This window comes from Sphaeramia orbicularis, chromosome 18 (assembly GCF_902148855.1).
Source record: "Sphaeramia orbicularis chromosome 18, fSphaOr1.1, whole genome shotgun sequence".
Classification (NCBI taxonomy): domain Eukaryota; kingdom Metazoa; phylum Chordata; class Actinopteri; order Kurtiformes; family Apogonidae; genus Sphaeramia; species Sphaeramia orbicularis.
The window spans coordinates 26,826,693-26,850,715 of NC_043974.1; the positions used below are offsets into that span (position 1 = coordinate 26,826,693).

Below are 24,023 nucleotides of genomic sequence, written 5' to 3' on the forward strand. Positions count from 1 at the left end.
TAGAAAAGAGAAAAATACACTTGGTAAGATTTAGATTTTTACAGTGTAAGTTGTAATGCACATGTGTAAATGATAAACATTTTAGAGTTGATTTTAAAATTCTTTTATTTACTTTTTAATGTTTGAATGGCCTTGCCTCCTCCTACCTGTCTGACCTGATCCACCACTACGCCCTGCAGCTGCAGCTTGTGGTTCCAAAAACTAAAATGAAACTTCGTGGGGACCGTGCCTTTTCTGCTGCTGCTCCAAAGCTGTGGAACCAGTTACCTTTAGATGTTAGACAGGTTCTGTTTCTGCCTGTTTTAAATCACGTCTAAAAATGCACTTTTTCTTGTTGGCTTTTAATCAATGGCTGAGATGGGGGTTTTTTTAGATTTCCTATGTTGTTTTTACCAGATTGAAATTTGTCTTTGTTTTTTTGACGGTTGTATTTTGTTGTTCTTACCCCGCTTTGCATCCTGGGTTATCACTGTTTTACTTATTTATTCCCTTGCTTTATGATTCATGTACGACACTTTGGCCATCTGTAATGTTTTAACCCACCAAGACCCAGTCCTACTTTTGTGGCCATTCCCATGTGATTTTTTCTTCTAAATTTACCCTTTCTGAAGTGATTTATCATCATTTATTATTTATTTATCTCCATTGTTTCAGTGAAAATCATGTGTTTTGCTATATTTAATTCACTGATCATGTAGATGTTCGTAAAAGCTAAGATTAAAATTGAGGGTTATTACATGAAAAACAGAGAAAACTGAAGAAAAAAGTAACTTTTTCAACAAAATATATCATTAACTGAACAGAAAACAAGTGTCTCCATCCACTGTCACTGATCCAACTCCATAGGTTTTACTGGTGAATCAATGTTGTAGAACAGGGGTGTCAAACTCACTTTAGTTCAGGGGCCACATTCAGCCTAATATGATCTAAAGTGGGCTGGACCAGTAAAGTAATAGAAATAATAGGATAAGAACTGATAAATAATGTCAACTCCAAAGTTTTTTCTATGTTTTTGAGTGAAAAAAAAGTCAAATTCTGTAATGAAAATGTTTATATGTATCTACGAACTGTACTTGAACATAACATGAACAAATATGAAGTATGTGGAATTTTGCCAATATTCTGCCTGTTACTAAATGTTTTGTGTATTTGTAGATCAACTGTGATCTGTAAGTTGTGATGCACACGTACCAATGATAAACTAAGGCGTAATATTGTTCAAATTGCACTTATTTTACTAAAGAATTTTCAGGTTATTCACATTTTTTTGTAAAAGGCTAGTCTGTAAATGTAAACATTTTTGTGTAATTTGATTTTTTTTACACTACAACAAAGAGAAAAAATTAGTAGTTTTCATTATTTATAGGTTATTATGATAGTATTTTACTGGTCTGACCCACTTGAGATTGAATCGACCTAAAGTGATTCTAACATCCTTGATTGTTAATATTTTCAGCGTAAATTTTGTATTTCACAAATTCATCCCAGGGGCCCAGATTGGACCCTTTGGCGGGCCGCATGTTTGACACCTGTGTTGTAGATGATGATGGTGTTTCCACGGTAACTACGGAGCCTCTGAATGTCAAATGGGTTATATCTGATGACGACGAAAAGATGACAAACTGTATTTTACAGCAATTATTGACATGTATTGATAGGTTTTGTGGATCAACAGTTTAGATCAGTAGAAGACTTTGGACACTGGTGAATGTTTGGGTCTTTGTGGGTTAAAAGTGCTTTAGAAATAAAGTTGGTATGGTATAAACTGAGACAATATTGGTTAAAATTGTACTTATTTTTTCTTAAGAAATCTCACTTTTTTATGTTTGTTTATGTTACTCCTATTTTTTTAAAGAATCATTTGTAAATATAAACATTTTCATAGTGTCAAGTTTGGAATTGACATTATTTATATATTATTATATTATTATTTTACTGCTACAGCCTATTTGAGATCATATTGGGAGGATGTGGCCCGTGAGCTAAAATGAGTTTGACTCCCGCGCTGTAGGTGAAACATCTGAAACATGTTGATAAGTTGATGTCTGTGCCGAGGAGAAGGTGGAGAGCTATTGAAGCTGAGGGGGAAATGCCCGGCTTGTCATCCTGAATGTAACTCATCTAAGGGCACAGCTGGTAAGGCATTATAGTTGGATGTGTGTCAGGCTTTCTGCCAGGCGGCTCACTGTCTCACTGGTGGAAATTTGCCCGCAGTCGAGGCCGTTGCCCAGTCTCGTCTTACATAGATAGATCCAGTTTTTATATGAGTCAGTTCAGGCTTTAAACAGCAAAAATCACTGGAGTTTTAAGTGTAAAGTATGATTAATATGCAGAGACGCGGTGCTTCTGTTTGTGAAGCTGCAGTCTGTTATGAATGTTGTGTTCTAGGTCAAACAGAGAGTGATTTTTACACCATCTGCCAATATCTCACTCCGCTGTAAACACATTCATGAAACCCTTCTGCAATAAACACTTGCTTCTGAAAGTGGAGACAGAAACCAGCCTGTTTTCTTGTCATGTGTTGATATTCGGTGCCATCTAGTGGAAAATAAGTACGCAGCATCTTACACTTTAAGTATTACGCCTTAGTGTGTATATGAGAACATTAATTAAGACTTTTTTCTTTATTCCTCTTTAGGCATTTTAAAAAAACAATGAGATGATTATATATATATATATATATATATATATATATATATATATATATATATATATATATTTTATTTTATTTTATTTATTTTTTTTTTTTTTTCATGGAGTTGCAAAAATGTACGTTGAATTTTTAAAGTAAAGAAACATGTATTTTATTGATATACTGTGTGAAAACTATGAAATAAAAACATTTAATGCTGCTAATTTGATGTTTTCTCACATTTTAACATACGCTACAAATAAAAAGGTATGGATATTTTAAATTTTTGGGCTACTTTTTTCAGTTGGGATTTTTGCACAACGCTTTTTACTTTTTTTGTGTGAATTGAATTGAAAAAAAATTTTTAATGACCAGACATAGTTTTATTTTACAAATGGCAAAAATGACCAAAAAAATTACAAAAAAAAGAAAAAAAAAAAAGAAGAAGAAATATCCTTAACTTTTTGTTTGTAGTGTACTCTAATACTAGTCATTACTCACTTCATGGAGATAATATGCCAAAAAAAAAAAAAGTTAATTACAGTCTAATAACAATAACAAGGAATTGATTTACAATCGAACAGGTTAGATCAGGTTTATCTAGAACAGCAAAGTTACAGTAATGTTTTCAATGTCAGTGTATGGGATGATGCATGAGTATCCACTGTGTTGGTTGATATGAAACTAAAACAACAAAATCCACAAATATACAAGAAAACAGCTGTGGAATAACTGTCCACTGTGGTGACCACTATGCATGAAAGGGTTAAAACTGACTTTTACTGATTTAATTGATGTTGAAATGGACAAATTCAAGCCACAAGTCAGTTTCAGTGTATTTAAATACAGTTTCCTGCATCTAACGGGGCTTTTTCTTGCAAAATATTTAGACTAAAAACAACAGAATGGCAGATTTTTCTTATTAAGTACAGTTTAGTGACAATCAGGGGTGAATGTTTTGAGATTTGTGGCTTATAAATGTTTGCAGTGAAGAAATATGGTGGACAAACTTCTCTAAAATACCAAATAAAACAATAAAACAATTAAAATCAATATGCCGACAAAATATGCCAACACAACAAAAACATCACAGAGACAACAAAAAAATAGGACAAAACAAAAACTGAAATAAACAGTGATTTATTACATCAAATGCATTGGATTCGAGGTGAATGTGCTGTACAGCTATTTAAGATTTTGAAGAGAATGCTAAAATGATGTATCATATTTCACCACAGATGTTTTTTTTTTTTCTGCTATGCTATCCATGTAAATAAATGTACGGAGATTCTTTTTCCTACTGCTTCATTTCAAAAATCACCACAAATTAAAACAAAAAAACAATGAAAACAGACACATAAACAGTTCCTACAGACCAGCAGTGTGTGGGCAACATCAGCTGTGATTCATCTGCTGGTTGATCTCCATGCGAATGCCCTTCTTTTTATCTCGCAGCAGCTGAAACACAGAGAACAAACACAGGCAGATGATGAAACCACACAAAGGTAAAAACCACACAAAGGTAAAAATCGCATCTCTGTGATCCTCCTCCAATCGTGGACCGAAACAACAATTCATATCATGTTTTTACAGTTGTTTCGTAGCTTTCTTTTATAGAATAGAACAGAACACAATAGAATACAACTGAATACAACACAATATCTTTATTACCCCACCCCACGAAGGGGAGGCAAGGGGTATTGTTTTTGGTTTGGTTTGTTTGTTTGTTAAAACTTTAGCAGCAAAACTATTGGTTGAATTCATACCAAACTGAGTTTATAGATTGCCAGTGACCCAGAATAGATCTGATTACATTTTGGGTCACAGTTAAAATTTTTTATCATAATGGCCAAAATTTCAAACGTCAATCTTGTTTCACTTTACTTCAAACTTGGCACATATATAGAGGCAATTGTTACACATAACTCTGACAAAAAAGGAAAGGAATATGTATTTCTGCACTTTTTGGGTAAATTGTTTACCCACCATTTCCCTAACATTGTGCTATTCTATTATAAAGTACAGGGAAATCAGTCAAATAAAAGCATCCATCTTTTTTTTTTTTTTCATTTCTAATCAACTCATTCTGATTTTTTTTTTTTACTTGTTTTAATAAATGAATACCACTGTGGAACTGATTAATATAGACATGATGACATCAGCTGGATCGATGCCAAAATAAGCTACAATACGTGTGAGGGCAAGGCAAGGCAGGTTTCTTTCTGTAGCACATTTTATGTACAAGACAATTCAAAGTGCTTTACAAAAAACATTAAAAGCATTACAGCAGAAGCAGTAAAAAGTATAGGCATGAGACAAACAAAATAAAACAAAACAAAATCAGATAAATAGATAAAACAGATAAACAGATGAAACAGATAAACAGATGAAACAGAGAGAGGGGCGGGGTTTGTTGTACCTGGCACCACTTGTTGTCATTGCAACAAGTACGAGATTTCAAAGTGCCATCCAATCTGTACATCACATAAAAAATGTTCTATAAACATTCAAATAAAAGCAGCTATGACAAGTGGTGCCAGGCACAACAAGCCCCACCCCTAACACATATTTTGCCCATTATAAGTAAATGGGAAGATTTAAAAAATTCAAAAAAAATTTGAACTTTGACCTACTGTTCCCAAAATGTAATGGCATCTATTCTGGGTCACTGGCAAAGTGTAAACCTAATTTGGTATGAATTAAACTAATAGTTTTGCTGCTACAGACATTTGAAATTTTGCCCATTATTAGTAAATGTGAAAAAAAAAAAAAAAAGATTTTAAAAATTCATAAAAAATTGAAACTTTGATCTACTTTTTCCAAAATGTAATGACATCTATTCTGGGTCACTGACAATCTATAAACCCAGTTTGGTATGAATTCAACCAACGGTTTCGCTGCTAGAGTGTTAACAAACAAACCAAACCAGAAACAATACCCCTTGCCTCCCCTTCGAGGGGTGGGGTAATAAATAGGTAAAAAAAAACAAAAACAAGCAGAAACCCATCACTCACACACAAGCATGTACTCTGTTATTGCACTGATCCCTTAAAAACCATATTTCACATTAAATGTGTATAATAGTTTATAATAGTGCTCTGCTGATGGTTAAAATGTTAAATTAATGCTATTTATTTCGATAAGAAGAGTAACTAATGTTAATGTTTGTGGTTTTATACGTGGGATACTGAGGTGAGGAGACTGTGCAATGTACATGAAGTGTACTTAGCTCTAAGATAAGAATTCAACAAGCTGTAATCCAAAGAAATGCAGTCGTCTGTAACAACATAAACACTTTCTTCCTCAGCAAAATTCCTAAAGCATGACTCCATTTCCCTTAAACACTCACTGCCAAGTCATCCATTGTATAAGGAAGGAAGGTTTGACATTTAGTGCCCAGATGTACTTATTTTTTTGAGGTGAAGTGGTGTTATTTGTGTATAAATGTACAAATTACATGTATGACACATGTGTACCCATGGATGTGCGTATGCATTCACCGTGACAACAAGCTCAGAGTGCAACGTCAGGGCCACAATGACATTTAGCGGCTGTACAATAGCCAATGTGCAAAATAATCAGTGTTTATGTTAGGAAGTCCCTATCTTTCAGACCCTGCTGCTTGTTGGAGGGCGGGGGAGCACCAAATCACAGGAAACACCTTCTGCTGTACGGCAAAGCCCAAAAGCCAGTACAGTACAATGAGATATTAAAAGCCTGCTGCAACTTCCCTGGAATAATTGTGAGTATGCGTCTGGAGGAACAGCTTTACCAACTGATGGAAGAATGCACAAACAGAAGGTACATGGAAGGAACTCTCGCAGGAAATGGACGGAAAGGCAGCTCACCGTTTTCTTCTGCGCCCGATGACTTCACTCCCAGAAGCATGACTCCATCTTTGGTGCTCTCGGGTCTGCTCTGGAACGAGGCGCTGTGTGGTGTGGACACGAAAACATTCAAGATTTGAAGATTCAAAGATTATTTTTTTATTGTTGAGGTATTAATAGAAGAAGATAAGCAGTATAAACAATAAACTATAGCAGAATATAAAGTGTACATGGGCGCAGAGATGAATACTAGAGCATTTTGCCCACATTTAACATTAAAATTTATGTTCACATTATTCTACTTACTTCTCAGTCCCGGTGTCAATGGTTTCTGTTGAACAGGAGCAAAAGAAGATGTTAATAAATTCAGACTGAAGCTAAATAAATGTCTTTTTCACTATAAAAACACACTGGGGTCAATCAATACTGAACAATTAAAACTATTAAAAAACATTTACTTACTACAAAAATGAAGTTGAAATAAATATATGTAGGTTATTTGTTAAATTTATACTAATTGGAGTAGAAAAAAACCTCTGACAGTATAATACTATAGTGTAGAGTTTCACATGGAAAAGTTTAATTTATTATACTTATTTTAAAGTCACTGCTTTCCTGCATATAATTGATGTGTCGCTTAGTTGAATAATGTTAAGTTGTTTTTTCACATTTTGTATTAAAGTGACCATTTGTAGTATTTCGACTTTCAATAATTATATAAAAAAAAAACAAGCTAAAATTATAATTAGAGTGTTCAGAAATGTTATAATAGTTTTGGATTTTTCATTATAGTTTAGTTTTATTTAGTTTTGCCTTTTTTTTTCCCTAATTCAGTTAGTTTTAATTAGTTTTTAGAGCAGGTTTGCTAGTTTTTATTAGTTTTTGTTTTTTTCTAAATGCTTGGTTTTAGTTTTTTCATATCTTTTATCTTCCTTGCTGTCGTATTCAAGTAAATTCCATACAGGACTCTGCTGCTTTCTCCCAACTTTAGTCTCCATGTTTCCAGGTAGATTGAGAAGCCGACTCTAATCCGCAAGTGACGAGAACTGACGGACCGTGAAGTACCATATGGAGCTAAAATTGCTCGAACAAAATAAATCAATTTCATATCAATCCGACATTGACAAAGACAAAAACAAAAGGAATTTTATTCATAATTGTCAAACGTTTTAGTTAGTTTTGTAAGCACACAAAACAGTTTCAGTTAGTTATCATTTTTTCTTTTAATTACAGTTTTTTATTTATTTCAGTTAACAAAAATATTTTTTCAGTTCTAGTTTTTGTCATTTCGCTAGTTTTCCTTAACGATAATAACCTTGGTGCTTAGAATAAACAGCTATGAAGTTTTGCCAAACACAACAATGTATTGAACACCGTATATTTATATTGACGGACCAGGGGATTTATGTGACCACTAGAGGGAGTGGTGAGTCACTCTGGAAAACTAACACCGTAAGGTCTTTAACCAAAGTGTCAGAAAGGGACCGGATGGGATGAGAACCAGTAGGAAACAACTTTGCATCAAAGAAAGTGACAAAAGCTAGAAACACTACAGTTGTTTTCATCACTGGACACAGCTCTAAATGAAAACAATGGAGTTTGATGATGAAATGCATAATCTGTCTATATTTATCCAGACAGTGTGCAGTCAAACAAATAGGAAAATCTACTTCAGTGTATGATATGTAAATAGACAGACAGTCTGTGTACCTGTGTGATCGTGAACCTTCTTGCATTTGAACTTCAGAACGATGAGAGCGGCTAATGAAATCAGGAGGATGGGCAATACAATCCACCAAAGCCTTTTGTCTGCAGGTACAAAAAAAAAAAAAAAAAAAAAATACAATTAGCTGACATTTAATTTAACTATAAAACCAATTATTGACCCTTAAAAACCTCCACACAGACATACTAATGAGAACCTTTCCAGGTATAATTCACACAACCTCTTCTTATCAAAAGAAATACAACTAGAATAACATCCACTGTTATTAAAAAGTATTGCTATGATCCATTAGTAATCCTCATGGTATGATCAGCGGAGTGCAGTTCAATACGTTACCTGATTTGGCCGGTACTTTCTCATCACTCCCAGACTGTGGACCTTTAAAAACAGAATAGTTTTAATTATCTTTCCACTGAGTATATGAATATTATTCCGAGAGATGTATGATTTCTTACGTACCAGGACCTTTAGGGATTTCACCGGAGAGCTTTGGCTTCTCTGGAAATGGAATAGTATATAAAGTGATATTATCATCGATTTAGTGAAACAATCAATCACTTAAAGCCAAGTAATAAGATACACTTAATGACACTTTTGCAGCCAGAGTCCAAAATGAAGCCGTGAAAATTTGATGCATTGCAGATGTAGTAACTCAAACATGCCAACATTGTCATTGTATAGATTAAAGTGTCAGTTTTCTTTTTACTTATATTTTAATGTTTCAATTTTAAGATTTTACAACACAAACATTTAGATCATAGTGTCTTTTTCCGTCGATCTTCACATGTTGCTTGCTGTAGTCTTTTGATATAAGTCTCTCAATGTAGTGAATTTCTTCAGCCACACATGGTAATATCTCTGCAAAAACACTATCACCTCATTAGTTTTCATCTCATTATTTCTATACCTTTGGTTATCAGCACACGGTCTTTATTTACATTCAATCAGTCATTTACCACACGGTTTAGTTAATTTGGTATTTGTTTATTTTAATCGTACACCGGTAATATAGATGCACATATATTAACAGTGTAGGGTGGCCATTATATTATGTTATGTTTTGTTAATCCTTTGTTCCTTTTGTTTGAGTTACTGGGTGTGGTGGAGTGTCCTGTCCTCGTCCTGGTGTGGCAAAAAGGGTGGAGCAGGATTATATACTGCAGCCGCCTCATCAGGAGAAACCATGTGCTGTGATGTCATGGGGGGTTTAATGTTACCAAAGCTTCCGTTGTATTTAGTTATATTAATTCATATATTCATTTGTGTTGCCTTCAAGGACTTATGTAAGTATGTATGTAATTATTTACTTTTCTGGTATGTCAATATGGGTGTGTATGTGAGGATGATAAGTGAGGTTAATTACTTACAAAAGATCTAAGGGACTTGACTTCTTATATATTGCGCTGATAGGAAGCTAAAGGATAGACTGTTGTGTGGAGAAGGGGTGGGATTAAATAAGTTCTACTTCCTCCCACTCCTTTTCGAATGTGCAAATAGTCATATACAGGGTGGGGAAGCAAAATTTACAATATTTTGAGGCAGGGATTGAAAGACAGTGTATGACCAATTAGTTTATTGAAAGTCATGAGAATTTATTTGCCACAAGAAAATTGACATAATAGAAAATGTTTTTATTCTATGTGTCCTCCTTTTTTCTCAATAACTGCCTTCACACGCTTCCTGAAACTTGCGCAAGTGTTCCTCAGATATTCGGGTGACAACTTCTCCCATTCTTCTTTAATAGTATCTTCCAGACTTTCTCGTAATAGTTTTGCTCATAGTCATTCTCTTCTTTCCATTATAAACAGTCTTTATGGACACTCCAACTATTTTTCAAATCTCCTTTGGTGTGACGAGTGCATTCAGCAAATCACACACTCTTTGACGTTTGCTTTCCTGATTACTCATATGGGCAAAAGTTTCTGAAAAGGTATGGATAATAGTGTTAGGTATGATTATGACATCAATATATGTTTGGTTTCAAAAAAATTGATGTAGTGCCTGCTGAGAAAAAACAACGAAATGTTCATTGTAAATTTTGCTTCCCCACCCTGTATGTGTATAAGTTTTGTTTTTTTTGTTTTCTTCCATGACTTCTTACTACCTGTTTTGTTTCTAAGGACTAAGTAAGATTACTTTGTCTTGTTGCATATTTGAAATAAACTAAACTAACTAACTAATAGTTAGTATCCATTTTGTTTTCCCCTTTTTTGTTGTTTAATGGTTTGGCCAAGCCACTATATATGTTCCCCCTTTGTCTCGTTTTGGTCAGTTATTACCTCTGCCAAGTGTAACGGCGGAGGTTATGTTTTCATCAGGGTTTGTCTGTCTGTCTTTTACCAAAATAACTCAAAAAATTAAGGATGGATTTTCATGAAATTTTCAGGAAATGTTGATACTGGCACAAGCAACAAATGATTAAATTTTGGTGGTGATCAGGGGGTGGGGGTGGGGTTTTTTTTGTTTGTTCGTCTGTCTGTTAGCAAGATAACTCAAAAAGTTATGAAAGGATTTGAATGAAATTTTCAGGAAATGTTGATACTGGCACAAGCAACAAATGATTAAATTTTGGTGGTGATCAGGGGGTGGGGGTGGGGTTTTTTTTGTTTGTTCGTCTGTCTGTTAGCAAGATAACTCAAAAAGTTATGAAAGGATTTGAATGAAATTTTCAGGAAATGTTGATACTAGCAAAAGGAACAAATGATTAAAATTTGGCGGTGATGGGGGGGGGGGACTAATCTGCCTTGGCAGAGGTCTGTGCTCTCCAAGTGCTTTTCTAGTTGTTAGTTTTGTTTGACACATCAGTTCTTGTTCTCAGCCTTTGTTGTTATTTTGAGTACAGTTCTGGTACGTTGACCTCTTTTATACTTAATTGTTAAAATTATCATTTGTAATCATGTTTTGGGTGAATAAAAACCCACAATTGAAACTTTAATCCTGTCTCCTGGTTGCCTTACTGCTTGGTCCCTAACAATGTCTCTCCAGTTATTTAAGGTGGGGGTCCTCTTTACACCATTTACATGTGATGGCTTTTTTAGACGCTACCAAGAGGATTTTAATTAAATATTTATCCTTACTTGGAATGTCTTTTCCTGTTAAATGACCCAAATATAGCACAGAACATGTCCTTGGTAGTTCGTATCGCAATATTTTTCCAAATTCTTCACTGATATTATTCCAATATTGGGATAATTTTGTACACTGCCAAAAATGACCCACATCCTGCTCACCGCACAACCACAAACAGAGCTGATGTAATGATAGTGAAGCCCTTTGGATCTTTGCTGTTTTAAAAAAATCTCATTATGTTTTTTCCAACAAAATATTTTCCAGTTTCTGGAATTAGATGTAGTCACTTGAGTTTCACATATTTCATACCATGTGTCATCTCTTAATTCTACCAATAGTTTATTTATCTCTAATATACACAGTCGAAGTTTTTCTGTTCGACACCAATCTCTGAAACAGTTTGGATTTCACTTTTTCTCTTTTGTTCTTTTATGCTTTACCCACAATTTCAGTGATCTCGTTTATTTCACCTTGGAGGTGTGGTCTGTAAAGTGTCAATTATCAGTTTAAAGCCACTGAAAAGTTGATTTGAAAAAACAAAAATGAAAAGTCCAATGTCTCATTAAGATGCAACATAAATCTGAAAATCTAGTCCAAAAACAGTTTTTTCTGTTATTTAGATTTAGTGTCGGCAGATTATAGCTATGTCTGTACAGCAACCAAAACACACCTATCCTTAGCTCTATTACTTTATTTTAGCTGCTGGATATTCTACTGGTAAACAATCAAAGGCAAATAACCATCAGTAATTTACCATCTATTTGTAAACTGCTATAAAAATGAAGAATTTGAGATGTTTTAATTGACATCTTGTTAGATAGTAAGGTTAGCTACACCATCACTAGGGCTAAATTTATGAGCAAAATCTGAAAGGTAAATAACCTTAAATATAACTTTACAATGCACTTAGAAGTATTATTATAGAAGTAATAATGTATCACATGTAATATAACTTATACGTACTCATTTTACATTTTATTTTAAGGTGCTTTTTTCCCTTTTCTATTTCTTTTTGTTTTGTTCTACTGTAAACTTACCTTTTTAGTATTTTGACTTTGGATTGAAACTAGACTAATATGTAAGATCCTATATTACATAGTTTGAAGGCTGTGTATTTAGGTTTGAGGCGTCTTGGCTAAAGGTACTTACTTTAAAAGAACATTTACTTAGTGATTGCTTCATAGAAATATATAAGTCTGTAGTGTGAGAGTGATATACTGTACCTGTGACAGGAGCAGCTGTACCTGCAAGAAATAAATATATATGTCTGTATTTTCTTTCTGAGAACATGTTTTTTAATTACAGCACAGTAGTCTCAGGTCACCTCTAGGTTTGTTGTTTTTGCAGGGTTGAAATGAGAAGACATATTTATATCAGGAAATACATGCACAGCTTTAAAAGACACACAATAAACTGAACTAAATGGGTTGTAAAGGTTAAACTGATGAGTTAGAGACAACATGGCAAGAGGCAGCACAAACAATTAGAACCATCTGATGTGTTGAATAAAACCTGGTATAAAATATCTGACAATTAACGTAATGAATCTCATATTGTCTGAACAAAAAAACTGTTGTTTCCATTAACCTCGTTTTTACTTCCCATATATCCAGATTTTCTCTTAATACAGAGACTGAGAAATGCATATGTGAGGTCATTAGATCTTCACTAAACCAACAAACCTAATGTTGGATGAGGACTTTCACACAGTACTGTATGTTACGTGAAGTGTAGTTTTTGGTACATACTTTTGTCTGGTTTGGACATCGCAGGGCTGACATCTGTTCCAAACAAAAGACAAAAGTTTTTTCACTAAATATATACATATAAAAAAACCCAAACAACAAAACCCCCTATTTTTTACCTTGGGTTTTCTTTGTTTCTTTGTCACTTATCGTCTCAGTATTGTTTGTAGGCGAACTTGTAGGACGAGGACCTCTTGGTTGCAGCACAGTTACAGTTTTAGTCGCTAATAGAGAAAAACAATGACAAAAAAGGTTGATATGAGGAGAGAGGGGGCGGTGGGTTTTACCTAAACTTTTTCTTTCTGCTTGTCTTCTGACAGGATGTGAGGCTTAATTCCAAAAATCCAAGCATGTTTATCGTATCATAAAGCCTTACTTCCATGGCTTTTCTGGTCGCCTGCAGCTGTAGTGAGAATGACCTGCTGCGGTGGTGTTATCGATGGAGTAGAAACAGGTGTCTTCACAGTTGTTGGTGATGGAGGCTCAGTCTTTCCTGAGGGGAAACGTGTGAAACAGATAACAATCTTTAACCATTTTAAAACTACCATTATAACAGGCTGGGATTTCTTTGCATTGTTTTTGCAATAAAAGTATCAGAATTGAAGCTCTTCTTGCGTCTTTGCATTTTCGTTTTATCGTCTGTAAGAAAAAATGTAAAATCTGTCAAAAATAAAGTATAAAAAAAGTATCTGAAGACTTGACTTTTTAAAATCATATATATTATGAAAAACAACTGTACATGTTCATTATGAAATTTTATGAGATTACAGAAATAAACTTTCAACTATTTCACATTTGCTCAAACATTTTTGTTTGTCTTGATCATTTTGTGTCCATGTTTCAGCTTCTTATTTTTAGGTATTTCTAGTCATTTTTAGCCTGTGTGATAGCCCGTCATTTCACAGAGAAAAACATCCATGATCTGCTTTTTTTTTCGCAGATAGTGCATCTCTTTCTATCCTGCTAGCTATATAGCTATATATACACATTTATATAATATTTACATCTAAAAGACAACTATAGAAAGTGGAAAATACAGATAAAAAGAGTGAAAAACAAAACAAACCCCCCCCCAAAAATAGCTTAAGTCCACAAAAACACTGCAAAACACACTAGTAGAACAGTCCAAAACATCACTATCACAATTATATTCAGTTATTTACAAGAATTCGCCACTAAAACGCAGCTAAAACCTTGCTAAAGCGCTATTAAAACTAACAAGTGGTGCCAGGCACAACAAACCCCGCCCCTCACACATTAGCTTACTTTGGCATCGATGCAGCTGATGCCATCATGTCTATGCATGTGCTGATGTCAGCATATCAATTGCTTCTATATATGTATAAGTATATATAAGCTTGAAGTGAATTGAAACAAAATTTATGTTATTATAGACATTTGAAATTTTGCCCATTATAGGATAAGATTGAAAAAATTCATAAAAATTCATTAAAAAAAATTGAACTTTGACCTACTTTTTCCAAAATGTAACCACATCTATTCTGGGTCACTGGCAATCCATAAACCCAATTTGGTCTGAATTCAACCAATAGTTTTGCTTTTAGAGTGTTAACAAACACACAAACAAACAAACCGAACTAAAAACAATACCCCTTGCCTCCCCTTTGGGGGCGGGGTAATAAGTGTCTCTCATTGACCACACCTGCTGCTGTCTGCTCTGCCCACTTCCACCCTTCCCCCACAGGCAATGGAGGCCTCTTCCAGAATGTGTTATATACCAATACAGTCAATAAAGCTCAAAGATTCTTAGAGATTCTCAGCTTTCAGATTCCATTTGAATTTTTTCGATAACGCAAACAGTTAATGAGTTATGGTAGCAAATGCAAAATGTGGCACTGGTGACACAACTGTTTTAAAAGGGTTAACTGCAGTCTGTTTATGGAGGAACACCCAGTTCTTGTAGGTTTTCACTCACCGGTGTCAGTGACTTTGTTGGTGCTGACTTGGCTGGTGGGAGTAGGAGTTTCAGGCACCATAGGTTGAGCTACAGTTGTGGCTGGAATTGCATTTCCCTGTGTTGCTTATGTATAAAAAAAAAAAAAAAAAAAAAAAAAAAACATCTGGGTGAATAAGATCAACTAATGCCATTCAATAATGAATCTAACTTATCACTGCATAGAAAACAGATGCAGTTTTAGTTCCATTCGGTGCTGAACTTACTTGGCACTGTAGCTCCTGTTAGGGCGGGAGTCGTTTCATCTGATGAAACTGTGAAGCAGGACATAATTTAAGTTTAATGTTATACAGCAGTATCAACCCTCCAGGGTTCATCACATGACACTGAAAACAACATAGAATTCGATAGACTATGTAAAACCAGAGATATGGCTTTAATTTGACAGTACAATCCAATCCAATTTTATTTATAAAGCACTTTAAAATAACAGCAAGGTTGGCCAAAGTGCTGTACATATTTGCAATAAATAAATATAGATATTACTAAGAAACAGAACAATGAAAAAATACAACAAAATAAAATACAGTACAATTATATTCAATTCTATATTTACATATTCATATTTGCAACCTGTCTTTTTCAATTTCCAAAGTGTTTCAATGAGCATGTTTGTGGTTTTTATTGTAACAAATAGTGTATTTTTTCAATTTGGATTGGAATGTTTTTGGCCCACTATGTTAATAAAGCAGGTTAAGCCTGGGTATGGTGAATATTTTACATGTGGTATACAAAGGCAAAATCCGATGTATTCTAAAACAGTCAAAATAGCTTTTCATGGTCATCAGATATGACTCATTTAGTCATTCAGAGGCTCTGTAGTGACCATGGAAACACTGTCACTCGCAACATTTATTCACCAGCCAAACCCATGGAGTTTGACAAATGACACTGGTTACAGATAATTTTTTTCACATTCAGCTCATTATATTTTTTGAAAAAGCCACTTTTTCTTTGGTTTTCTGTGTTTTGATATAACAGTTGAATTTACTCATACAGATCTAGTAAGTCAAATACAGGAAAATATATGATTTTCACTGAAATATTCAGCGTGTATAATAAGAAATTGTGATAAATCACTTATGTAAAATTAAGTGATTTATCACCACACAAATAATACTAGGGCTTTAAGAGTTAAATTTGATGCTTTTACCTCATCCACATCACAAGTAACAAGTCCGTGTACAATAATCTGCCCATAGTTACTGTCATATTTACTTTAACACACAGATTTAAAGCTGATGTGATCACCAAAGGAATTTAAGTCAAGCCCATGACAAAAACACCAGCATCGGTTTATCTTATCTTCCCCCCATTTTGGGATCATAGTTGCATGTTTGCATCATTCCTGTTTGGCACAGCTTGAAAGGCCAACGTCTGAGACAAAGGCGTGTCCTGACTCAGACTGTCAGACAGAGGATAGGAAGCCAAAATAGTGGAGTTTGTGGAGTGTTTAGGTGGATATCCTCTGCTACAGTGTGAAGGTGCATCCTGTCCCAGACTCACTATTGTTGTCCTCTGACCTGCGTTGCCACGTTTCCTGTCTTCACTGCTGTCAGCTGTGACCCATTCAACATATTTCACACTTATTTAAGGGCTGAAGTGCACATGCAGCTATGTCTACTTGGGTACATTCCATTAAAAAAATAAAATTCGATATGCACGTCCAGTTTAATTCCTGAGTATTATTTGAAGTGTGTCTGTGTCAGTTATCATAAGACAAGTTTCATGTCAATTCACACGTCCAGGAAACCAGTTGAGGTAAGTTGAAGTCAAGGCTCAAGAGTAAAGTAAATTCAAATAACTCAAGTCTGATATAACAAAACAGGTCATGCATTTGGAAAAGCCTAAATCAGGACTCAAGTTTAACATCGAGTAAGTCCTAGTCAGTCTACAAATCCTGTAAGACACTGAATTAGATCAAGTAAGGATCTGAGTCTTTTGAAGCATATCTCAAGTACTTCCAGTAATGTCAGACTCTGTTTTTTCAATGAGATGGACAAGCATCAGCCTCCAGGGCTGAAGAGTGACGTCAATGAGTTCAGTGAGTCAATCCCCATAGACTCCCATGTTCAAATGTCCAACTATACACTAGGGTGGTCCAAAAATATATTTTTTTCAAGATTCTCTGGATTAGAACCCTGCATTTGGTTCCATATCTGGCCAAATTACTTCGGTCCAAATTTTATGCAAATGAATTAATATTTAGAGGTTGCACAAGACACATGACGATTGCTCTATATACTATAACATAACTAGCCAAATGAATAAGGCATATTTGAATAATTTGTAATTTTATTCTCAAAATCAAACTGCAACTCGCATAAAAATTTTACTTAGGAAGTCCAGCAACCACTGTTGCTTTATTGAAATTACAAAAAATCTTCCTGTATTCTTTGACAACTTGGAGCCAGTACTGTTTGTGATCTTAATTTTTTGTTCGGCTACAGTTGAAGTCTTGAATAAGCTCCACCCCTCTGTCAGCAACATCTCTGACAACTTTTCTGGAATGTACAATTTCAGCAGCCTTCTGAAAGTCTGCATCATCAGCCCAGACCTCTGGTGGAATTCTGAAGAATGTTTGTGGCAGATCCAAAGTTTCAAAGAAACGCATGGTGCTGGTGGTGACAAAATCCCTGATCTGCTTCCCTTCATAATCTGATGGATTAAGAGCATCCCAACGCTTTAGTGAAACCGAAAGAACCTTCATTTTCCATCATGTTGTGAACCATGAGCTGCTTCTGCTCTGGTGTCACACTGGAGTCCAAGAATGCCAGGACAACCAATTCTTCACTCCAGTACCACAGATGTCGGCGGCCTTACTTCATACATACATGTCTAGATGAATCACTCAAACTTTGGTTTTGATAGAACTGCTGCTTCTCTTACAGGTCAGCTCGGCTATGCTGAAAATGCAAAATTAATCAATTTCCAGGAAACTTCCAGCAATTTGTGCAACCTCTAAAACATCTCCTTTTTCTTCCAAATTTTTTCCTAAATCATCTTTTGAATGCCAGAACCTAATGCAGGGTTCTAATTGAGGTTATCTGAAACTTTCTTTTTTACCAGGATTATTGGACCACCCTACTATACACCACAAATGTTTACAGTGTTTACAGCCTGGTACAAAAAGCCTGGGTCTGTAAAGTTCATCTCTCCTTCTGTGACAACTGTAGAAGAGTTTTTAAGTTTTTAACTCACATGTTTCGATTACAAAAGGCCAAAAGGTTCTGCATCATTAAAGGCGTGGCAGCTTTGATTGACGGGTGAATCTGTGTTGGATTTGACTGACAGCTAGCATTAGCTTAGCTGCTAAGTCAGACATTTGAAGCTCTACTTTACTGACTAAAACTTGTTCAATAAATTCTCACTCATGTAGTTGTGTTTAAGGAGTTAAACAAACAAAACCATCATAAGATTCCGCCATGAAGTTTAACGTTACTTAATTACAACAATTAGCATAAATTAGCTGCATTAGCTTATGTTAGCATTAATATGTAGTGAATTCTATAGTCTTTCAGCTAGCCAGCTAATTAGCTTTGGTAGCCATAATATGTCTAATATTACTGTAATGAAACAAAACTAAGTGTAAACATTTATTAAGGAGCTTCAAATACTTACTACTATTAATTATTCAGCTGTTAATGGATGTGGTTGGTGGTTTTGGTGTGTGTTTCACCTCTTACTCCACCCTCGTGTTTCCATAAACCCATAAAGTCAGAAGGGAAACTAACATCCTGTTCCTTCAACACTTCACAAACCACACACTAATGTTAATAAGGGTTTCTCAACTCTTTATATACAGTCAATGATTGTGGAAGACTTGGGATTTTAATGTGGGTTTTTTTTTGTTTTTTTGTTTTTGTCAATATGAACTCAAATAAAATGTACTATATTTACACATCAGTAACAGAAAAGCAGCATTTGAATGATTGTCAAGTATGCATTCCATGACAAAAAATACAAATTAATTAAAATAAAATTGAGCGCTACTGTTTTGGAGATACTGGAGAAATGTTCCGACAATAATGATGCATATATTACCACAGTTTACATTTAGACTTTTTACTGAGAGTAAAAAAATCTCAAGGCAATACTGGACAGTTTTCATGATTTTCAGATAGAAAAGTTTACAATAGTTGAATTAACTCTTTTAAAGACATAGAATTATTTTTATTCTGACATCCAAATGCATTTTTCCCTCAAATGTTAACCTTTGTTGAGGGATTTATCATTATTGATCATAATACTATCCTCTGGATTTTGTATTTTCAGGGAAAATCATTTATTTTCCTGTATTTAACTTACTGATCTGGAAGATGTTTATTAAGTTTAAAGTAAATTGAAAGTTAGTGTTAAAATAGGGAAAAAATGATGAGAATGCAAAGGTGATCAGAATTATTTTAAAGTATTTGCAAGACTAGTGCTCAAAAGTTACTAAACATTTTAAATCTGTAGATGTTTTGGTTGCTGGTTGGTTAATTCTAGGGCTGCGTATTGGGAAGAATTTGGCGATACGATACAAATCACAATACCAGGATCATGATACGATATATCCCGATATATCATGATACTGTTAAAAAGGCAATTTTTTGTTTGTTTCTTTTTTGTTAAATAATTTTTTCCTTAAAGAATTTAATTACACCATAAATCTGCAAAAATACTGAACACATTTTTGTTTGATCAGAACAGGATCTAATGCTATATCACAAAATGTTCCTGTGTTTTACAGACATTACAGTTTAAGATCCTGTTCAAATGTTCATACTCTATTAGTTCAGAACTAACATCAGAACATTATTTGTGTGGAATCCCAACAAAGGAACTAACATTATTTAATAAAAGAGTGTTAACTAAGAATAAATAAAAGAAAACAAAAAAACAAAAATGAACCTCCACAATATCTGCATTTGAATAAATACCTAAAAATATCGATACAGGACTTTTTAATGTCACGATAAATTGCAGAACCGATATTTTCTTACACCCCTAGTTAATTCAACGTATTGTCAAACCCTATTTGAGAGGAATGTAATCAATTTTTTTTTTTTTTAACAAATCTCAAGTCAAGTCATGGGTTGAGACTAAATTGATGAGTCCAAGTCAAGCCTCAAGTCCTTTAAGGCCAGTTTCAGTGTTTGCATTTAACTCCGTCACGATCAAATCTCCCATTTGTGGTCGTCTTAAAACCACCACCAACTCCAGACCCTGCATAAGAGAAGATAATTATCTTCATGTGATTGTTTTTTATGCACTATGGAGCCCATAAAATTGAATCTGTCTCTGCTGTGTGAACAGTAGCGAGGGCGAGGGTGTTTCCTCCAGATGTTTACTGCTAAAATGCTGGAAGCAGATTTGTTGTCAGATGGGACGTTTCAGTCTCAGGACAATGATCTGTTGTCTCTATGAGGGAGGGGGGCAGTTTGGTTCCCACTGGTTTATCTGCTGTTAGATCCCCTATCAGCCAGTGCAGAACAGTTAAAAGTTATTTAGCTCCGCACAAGGAAAACAAACAAATCTAGAGCCGCCCTCTTTTTCCCTTTCCTCAAAGCAGGGGACGCTCACTCACTGGCAACTCCTGTCAGATAAGTTTTTCACTGCTCACGTTTTGATTTGTGTGGAATGAAAATAGAATTTCCACGTCTGACAATAGTGGCAAACATGCTTTGTCTTGTAGAAGGCAGCACGCACACATGTCATTTATCATCTCAGCCTGGATAAAAAATGCACTGCAATTGTCTTTTTACAACTGTAATTGTTGTGTGCACATACTAAAACACAACTTATGTGACATGACATACAAAACAATCACTTCCAACTGCAACAACAATAAATAATAATGATCTAAGGCAGGAATGTCAAACTCATTTTAGTTCAGGGGCCACATACTGCAGATCAGTATCAGTAAAATAATAGCAAAATAACCTATGAATAACCACAACATAACATTTTTCTCTTTGTTTTAGGGCAAAAAAGTCAAATTAAATGATGAAAATGTTTCTGTTTGCAAATTGTTCTTTCACAAAAAAAATATGAATAACCTGAACAAGCCATGAACAACCTGAAATAAGTGCAATTTTAATGATATTATTCCTAAAATTAACATATACATCTGTATTATAGATTGCAATAGATCTACAAAGGCCCAAAAATATTTAGTCACAGAAATGATATTAAAAATTAAAAAAATGGAATTTTCTTTCACAAAAAATATGAATAACCTGAACAAGCCATGAACAATCTGAAATAAGTGCAATTTTAACGATATTAGGCCTAAAATTAACATTTGCATCTGCATTACAAATTGCAGTGGATCTACAAAGGCCCAAAAATATTTAATCACAGAAATAATATTTAAAAAAATAATAATAATAATTTTCTGTCACAAAAAATATGAATAACCTGAACAAGCCATGAACAACCTGAAATAAGTGCAATTTTAATGATATTATACCTCAAATTAACATTTACATCTGCATTACAGATCGCAGTGGATCTACAAAGGCCCAAAAATATTTAGTAACAGAAATAATATTGTAAAAAAATAAAAATTGGAATGAGGGATTTGGAGTTGTCATGATCTATAGGTTATTGTCTGTGTGTTTTACTGTCTGACCCACTGGAGTTCAGATGCTCTGTATGTGACCCTGAACTGAACTGAGTTTCACACCCTTGACGTCTCCAGATTGGAACCTTTGGTGGGCTGGTTTTGTCACCCCTGATCTACACAAAAGAGCCAATCAGTCTAATAAAATGTGATTACAGAGACGTTTCAAGATGTAAGATTTGTTTCACTTTTTTTTTTTTTTAATCCATCTTCATCTCCAGCCCTTTATACTTGGATAACCTCATCATCAGCTCTAACTCAGTGAAGCCTCATAAAGCCTGTATCCTGATTGGACAGTTCTCCTACCTGGTGTGAAGACATGGACGGACGCCAGCAGAAGGAGGACTAGAACCCTGATGGTCTTCATGTTGATCCTGCAGCCGTGAACCCCTCTGACTTCTCCCTCAGACTCCAACTGAGTGGCCGAGTGGAAAAGGTGTCCAGAGCTCTAGCATTCGGCTGCTGATGCTTATTTTAGGACTTCCTTTAGATAAAGAAGGGGAGGAAATACACTGGCTTCCCTTCCTGACGTAAGCGGGAGGCTGAGGCCGAGACCAGCACAAGGTTTGAGGTTTGAGAGTGCGGACCTTCAGACTCAGACTTCAGTTTAGTGGAATGTATCGGAACGCGTCGTCAACTCCCATTATTTATTTTTTCCTGCTGTGACACTGTTTGACCAGTTGGGAGGAGACTGGGATGTTCCAGAGACAATATGATCACTCTGAACAACAGTACGACTTTAGCAGCCGGCGTTCACTTCACTGTTTTGTCTATAATTAATCTATGGAATCCTGTTTGGAAGTGGCCCTCAGTAAAACAACAGTTTCTCCAAACACTTGGAGATTTACTGGGGTTGCAACTAATGATTTGTTTCATTGTTGTCAAATATTTTCTCAGTTAATCAAGAAGAAAATGATGGAAAATGATGAACAGCGTGATTCAAAAATGATATAAATGGTATATTGATTAGAAAACACTACTTAGGATTCTGATTTTTGAAAATAAAAAAGAATCATAAAGTTGAGTAAGAAATCACATCAAGAACCCCCCCCCCCCCCCGGCACAAAAATACTACCTAGTAGTTAGTCATAGTAGAAAATCACCCAAAAAAGGAGCAAAATTATCAACAAAATGAACAAAAGAATCGTTAAAATGAACAAAAATAAACAAAATGATTAACAATATCAGTAAATAGGAACAAAAATAACAAAAAAACCCATGAATTTGTTCTAAAATTACTCTAAAACAGCTAAATTACTGATGAAAAATTTCTCAGCTATACTGCAATGTTTACGATCTTAACTCCCTTCTTAAAGAAATACTCAAACCAATTAATCAATAATGAACCTAGCGGGCAACAACACCTAGAAACAACTCTCCATACGTCCTTGATTTTCAGGTAATTTCTATAAATATTTGAAAATAAATTTTTCTTACACTAAAAAATATTTCGACAAAGTAAATAATTGAGTGATGCATAAAAATAGTGGTCCTAAAATTGAACCTTGAGGTACACCTAATTTTAGATTAAAGTGATAATATGCTACATTTCTGCATTGAAGCAAATAAAATGAAAAAAAAAAAAAAAAAGTCAAAAGACATCAAATATTTCCAATACCTTCCATGTTCCAGTTCAAAGAAATGTGTAATTTTATTCAGTGTAATGTCCTGTAAACACCACTGGGGATTAAAAAGTTCATCTTTAACTACGTCTTTGTCTATATATACATTACTAAATGTAATGAAACTAAAAGCTCTAGTACATCACCTTGTGTGTAAACATCACTGTTGCCTGAACTATATCAGGCATCAACAATTGTAGTAAAAGAATAACTCCCATGATCCTCCTCTTGTTCTTGGCATTGTGTTTTACTGTGTCTTATTGTTTTGATTGAGCGGTGTCTTGTGGCAGAAATTGCATTCATTCTTTGGGAGGACATAATTTGACTTTTCAAATGCTTTATTCCAGAGGTGTCAAACTCATTTTGGTTCAGGAGCCATATTCAGCCCAATTTGATCTCAAATGGGCCAGACTAGTAAAATAATGACTTAATAACCTATAAATAATGACAAATCCAAGTTTTTCTTTTTGTTTTAGTACAAAAAAACCCCCAAATTAAATTATGAAAATATTTACAGTTTACAAAAAAGATGTGAATAACATGAAAAAACTGAAATTTCACTTGAAAAATTAATGCATTTTAACAATATTATGCCTCGACTTATTATTTATACATATACATTTACACACAATGTTACATAAACATTTGGTAACCGGCAGAATATTGTTAAAATTTTAGAGTTTGGAACTAAAATTTGAACAATTTCTACAATATTCCATCTCTTATTATTAACACAACTACAGATCACAGTGGATCCATAAATGCACCAAACATTTAGTAACAGGCAGAATATTGTTCAAATTGCACATTTCAGGTTGTT

General features: G+C 34.5%; 1 protein-coding gene across 1 annotated transcript; it reads right to left on the bottom strand.

Annotated features, from left to right (window-relative positions):
• Positions 1-3,466: 3,466 nt before the first annotated feature.
• On the bottom strand, positions 3,467-22,152 carry LOC115438318 (lysine-rich arabinogalactan protein 18-like). Its single transcript, XM_030161885.1, has 13 exons — positions 21,888-22,152; positions 15,181-15,228; positions 14,936-15,040; positions 13,376-13,492; positions 13,119-13,223; positions 13,003-13,035; positions 12,478-12,498; positions 8,645-8,683; positions 8,522-8,563; positions 8,170-8,268; positions 6,766-6,790; positions 6,481-6,563; positions 3,467-4,090 (listed from the first exon to the last, which is right to left on the bottom strand). Exons 1-13 carry the CDS (start codon positions 21,946-21,948, stop codon positions 4,077-4,079), a joined length of 792 nt encoding a protein of 263 aa, XP_030017745.1. The 5' UTR covers positions 21,949-22,152; the 3' UTR covers positions 3,467-4,076.
• Positions 22,153-24,023: the final 1,871 nt, after the last annotated feature.

Coding starts and splice junctions, on each gene's coding strand:
- LOC115438318 (XM_030161885.1), bottom strand. CDS start 21,948: ATGAAGACCATCAGGGTTCTAGTCCTCCTTCTGCTGGCGTCCGTCCAT. Junction 8,684..12,477: donor TACAGCTGCTCCTGTCACAG/GTACAGTATATC, acceptor TTCCATTTCCAG/AGAAGCCAAAGCTCTCCGGT. Junction 8,564..8,644: donor TGAAATCCCTAAAGGTCCTG/GTACGTAAGAAA, acceptor CTGTTTTTAAAG/GTCCACAGTCTGGGAGTGAT.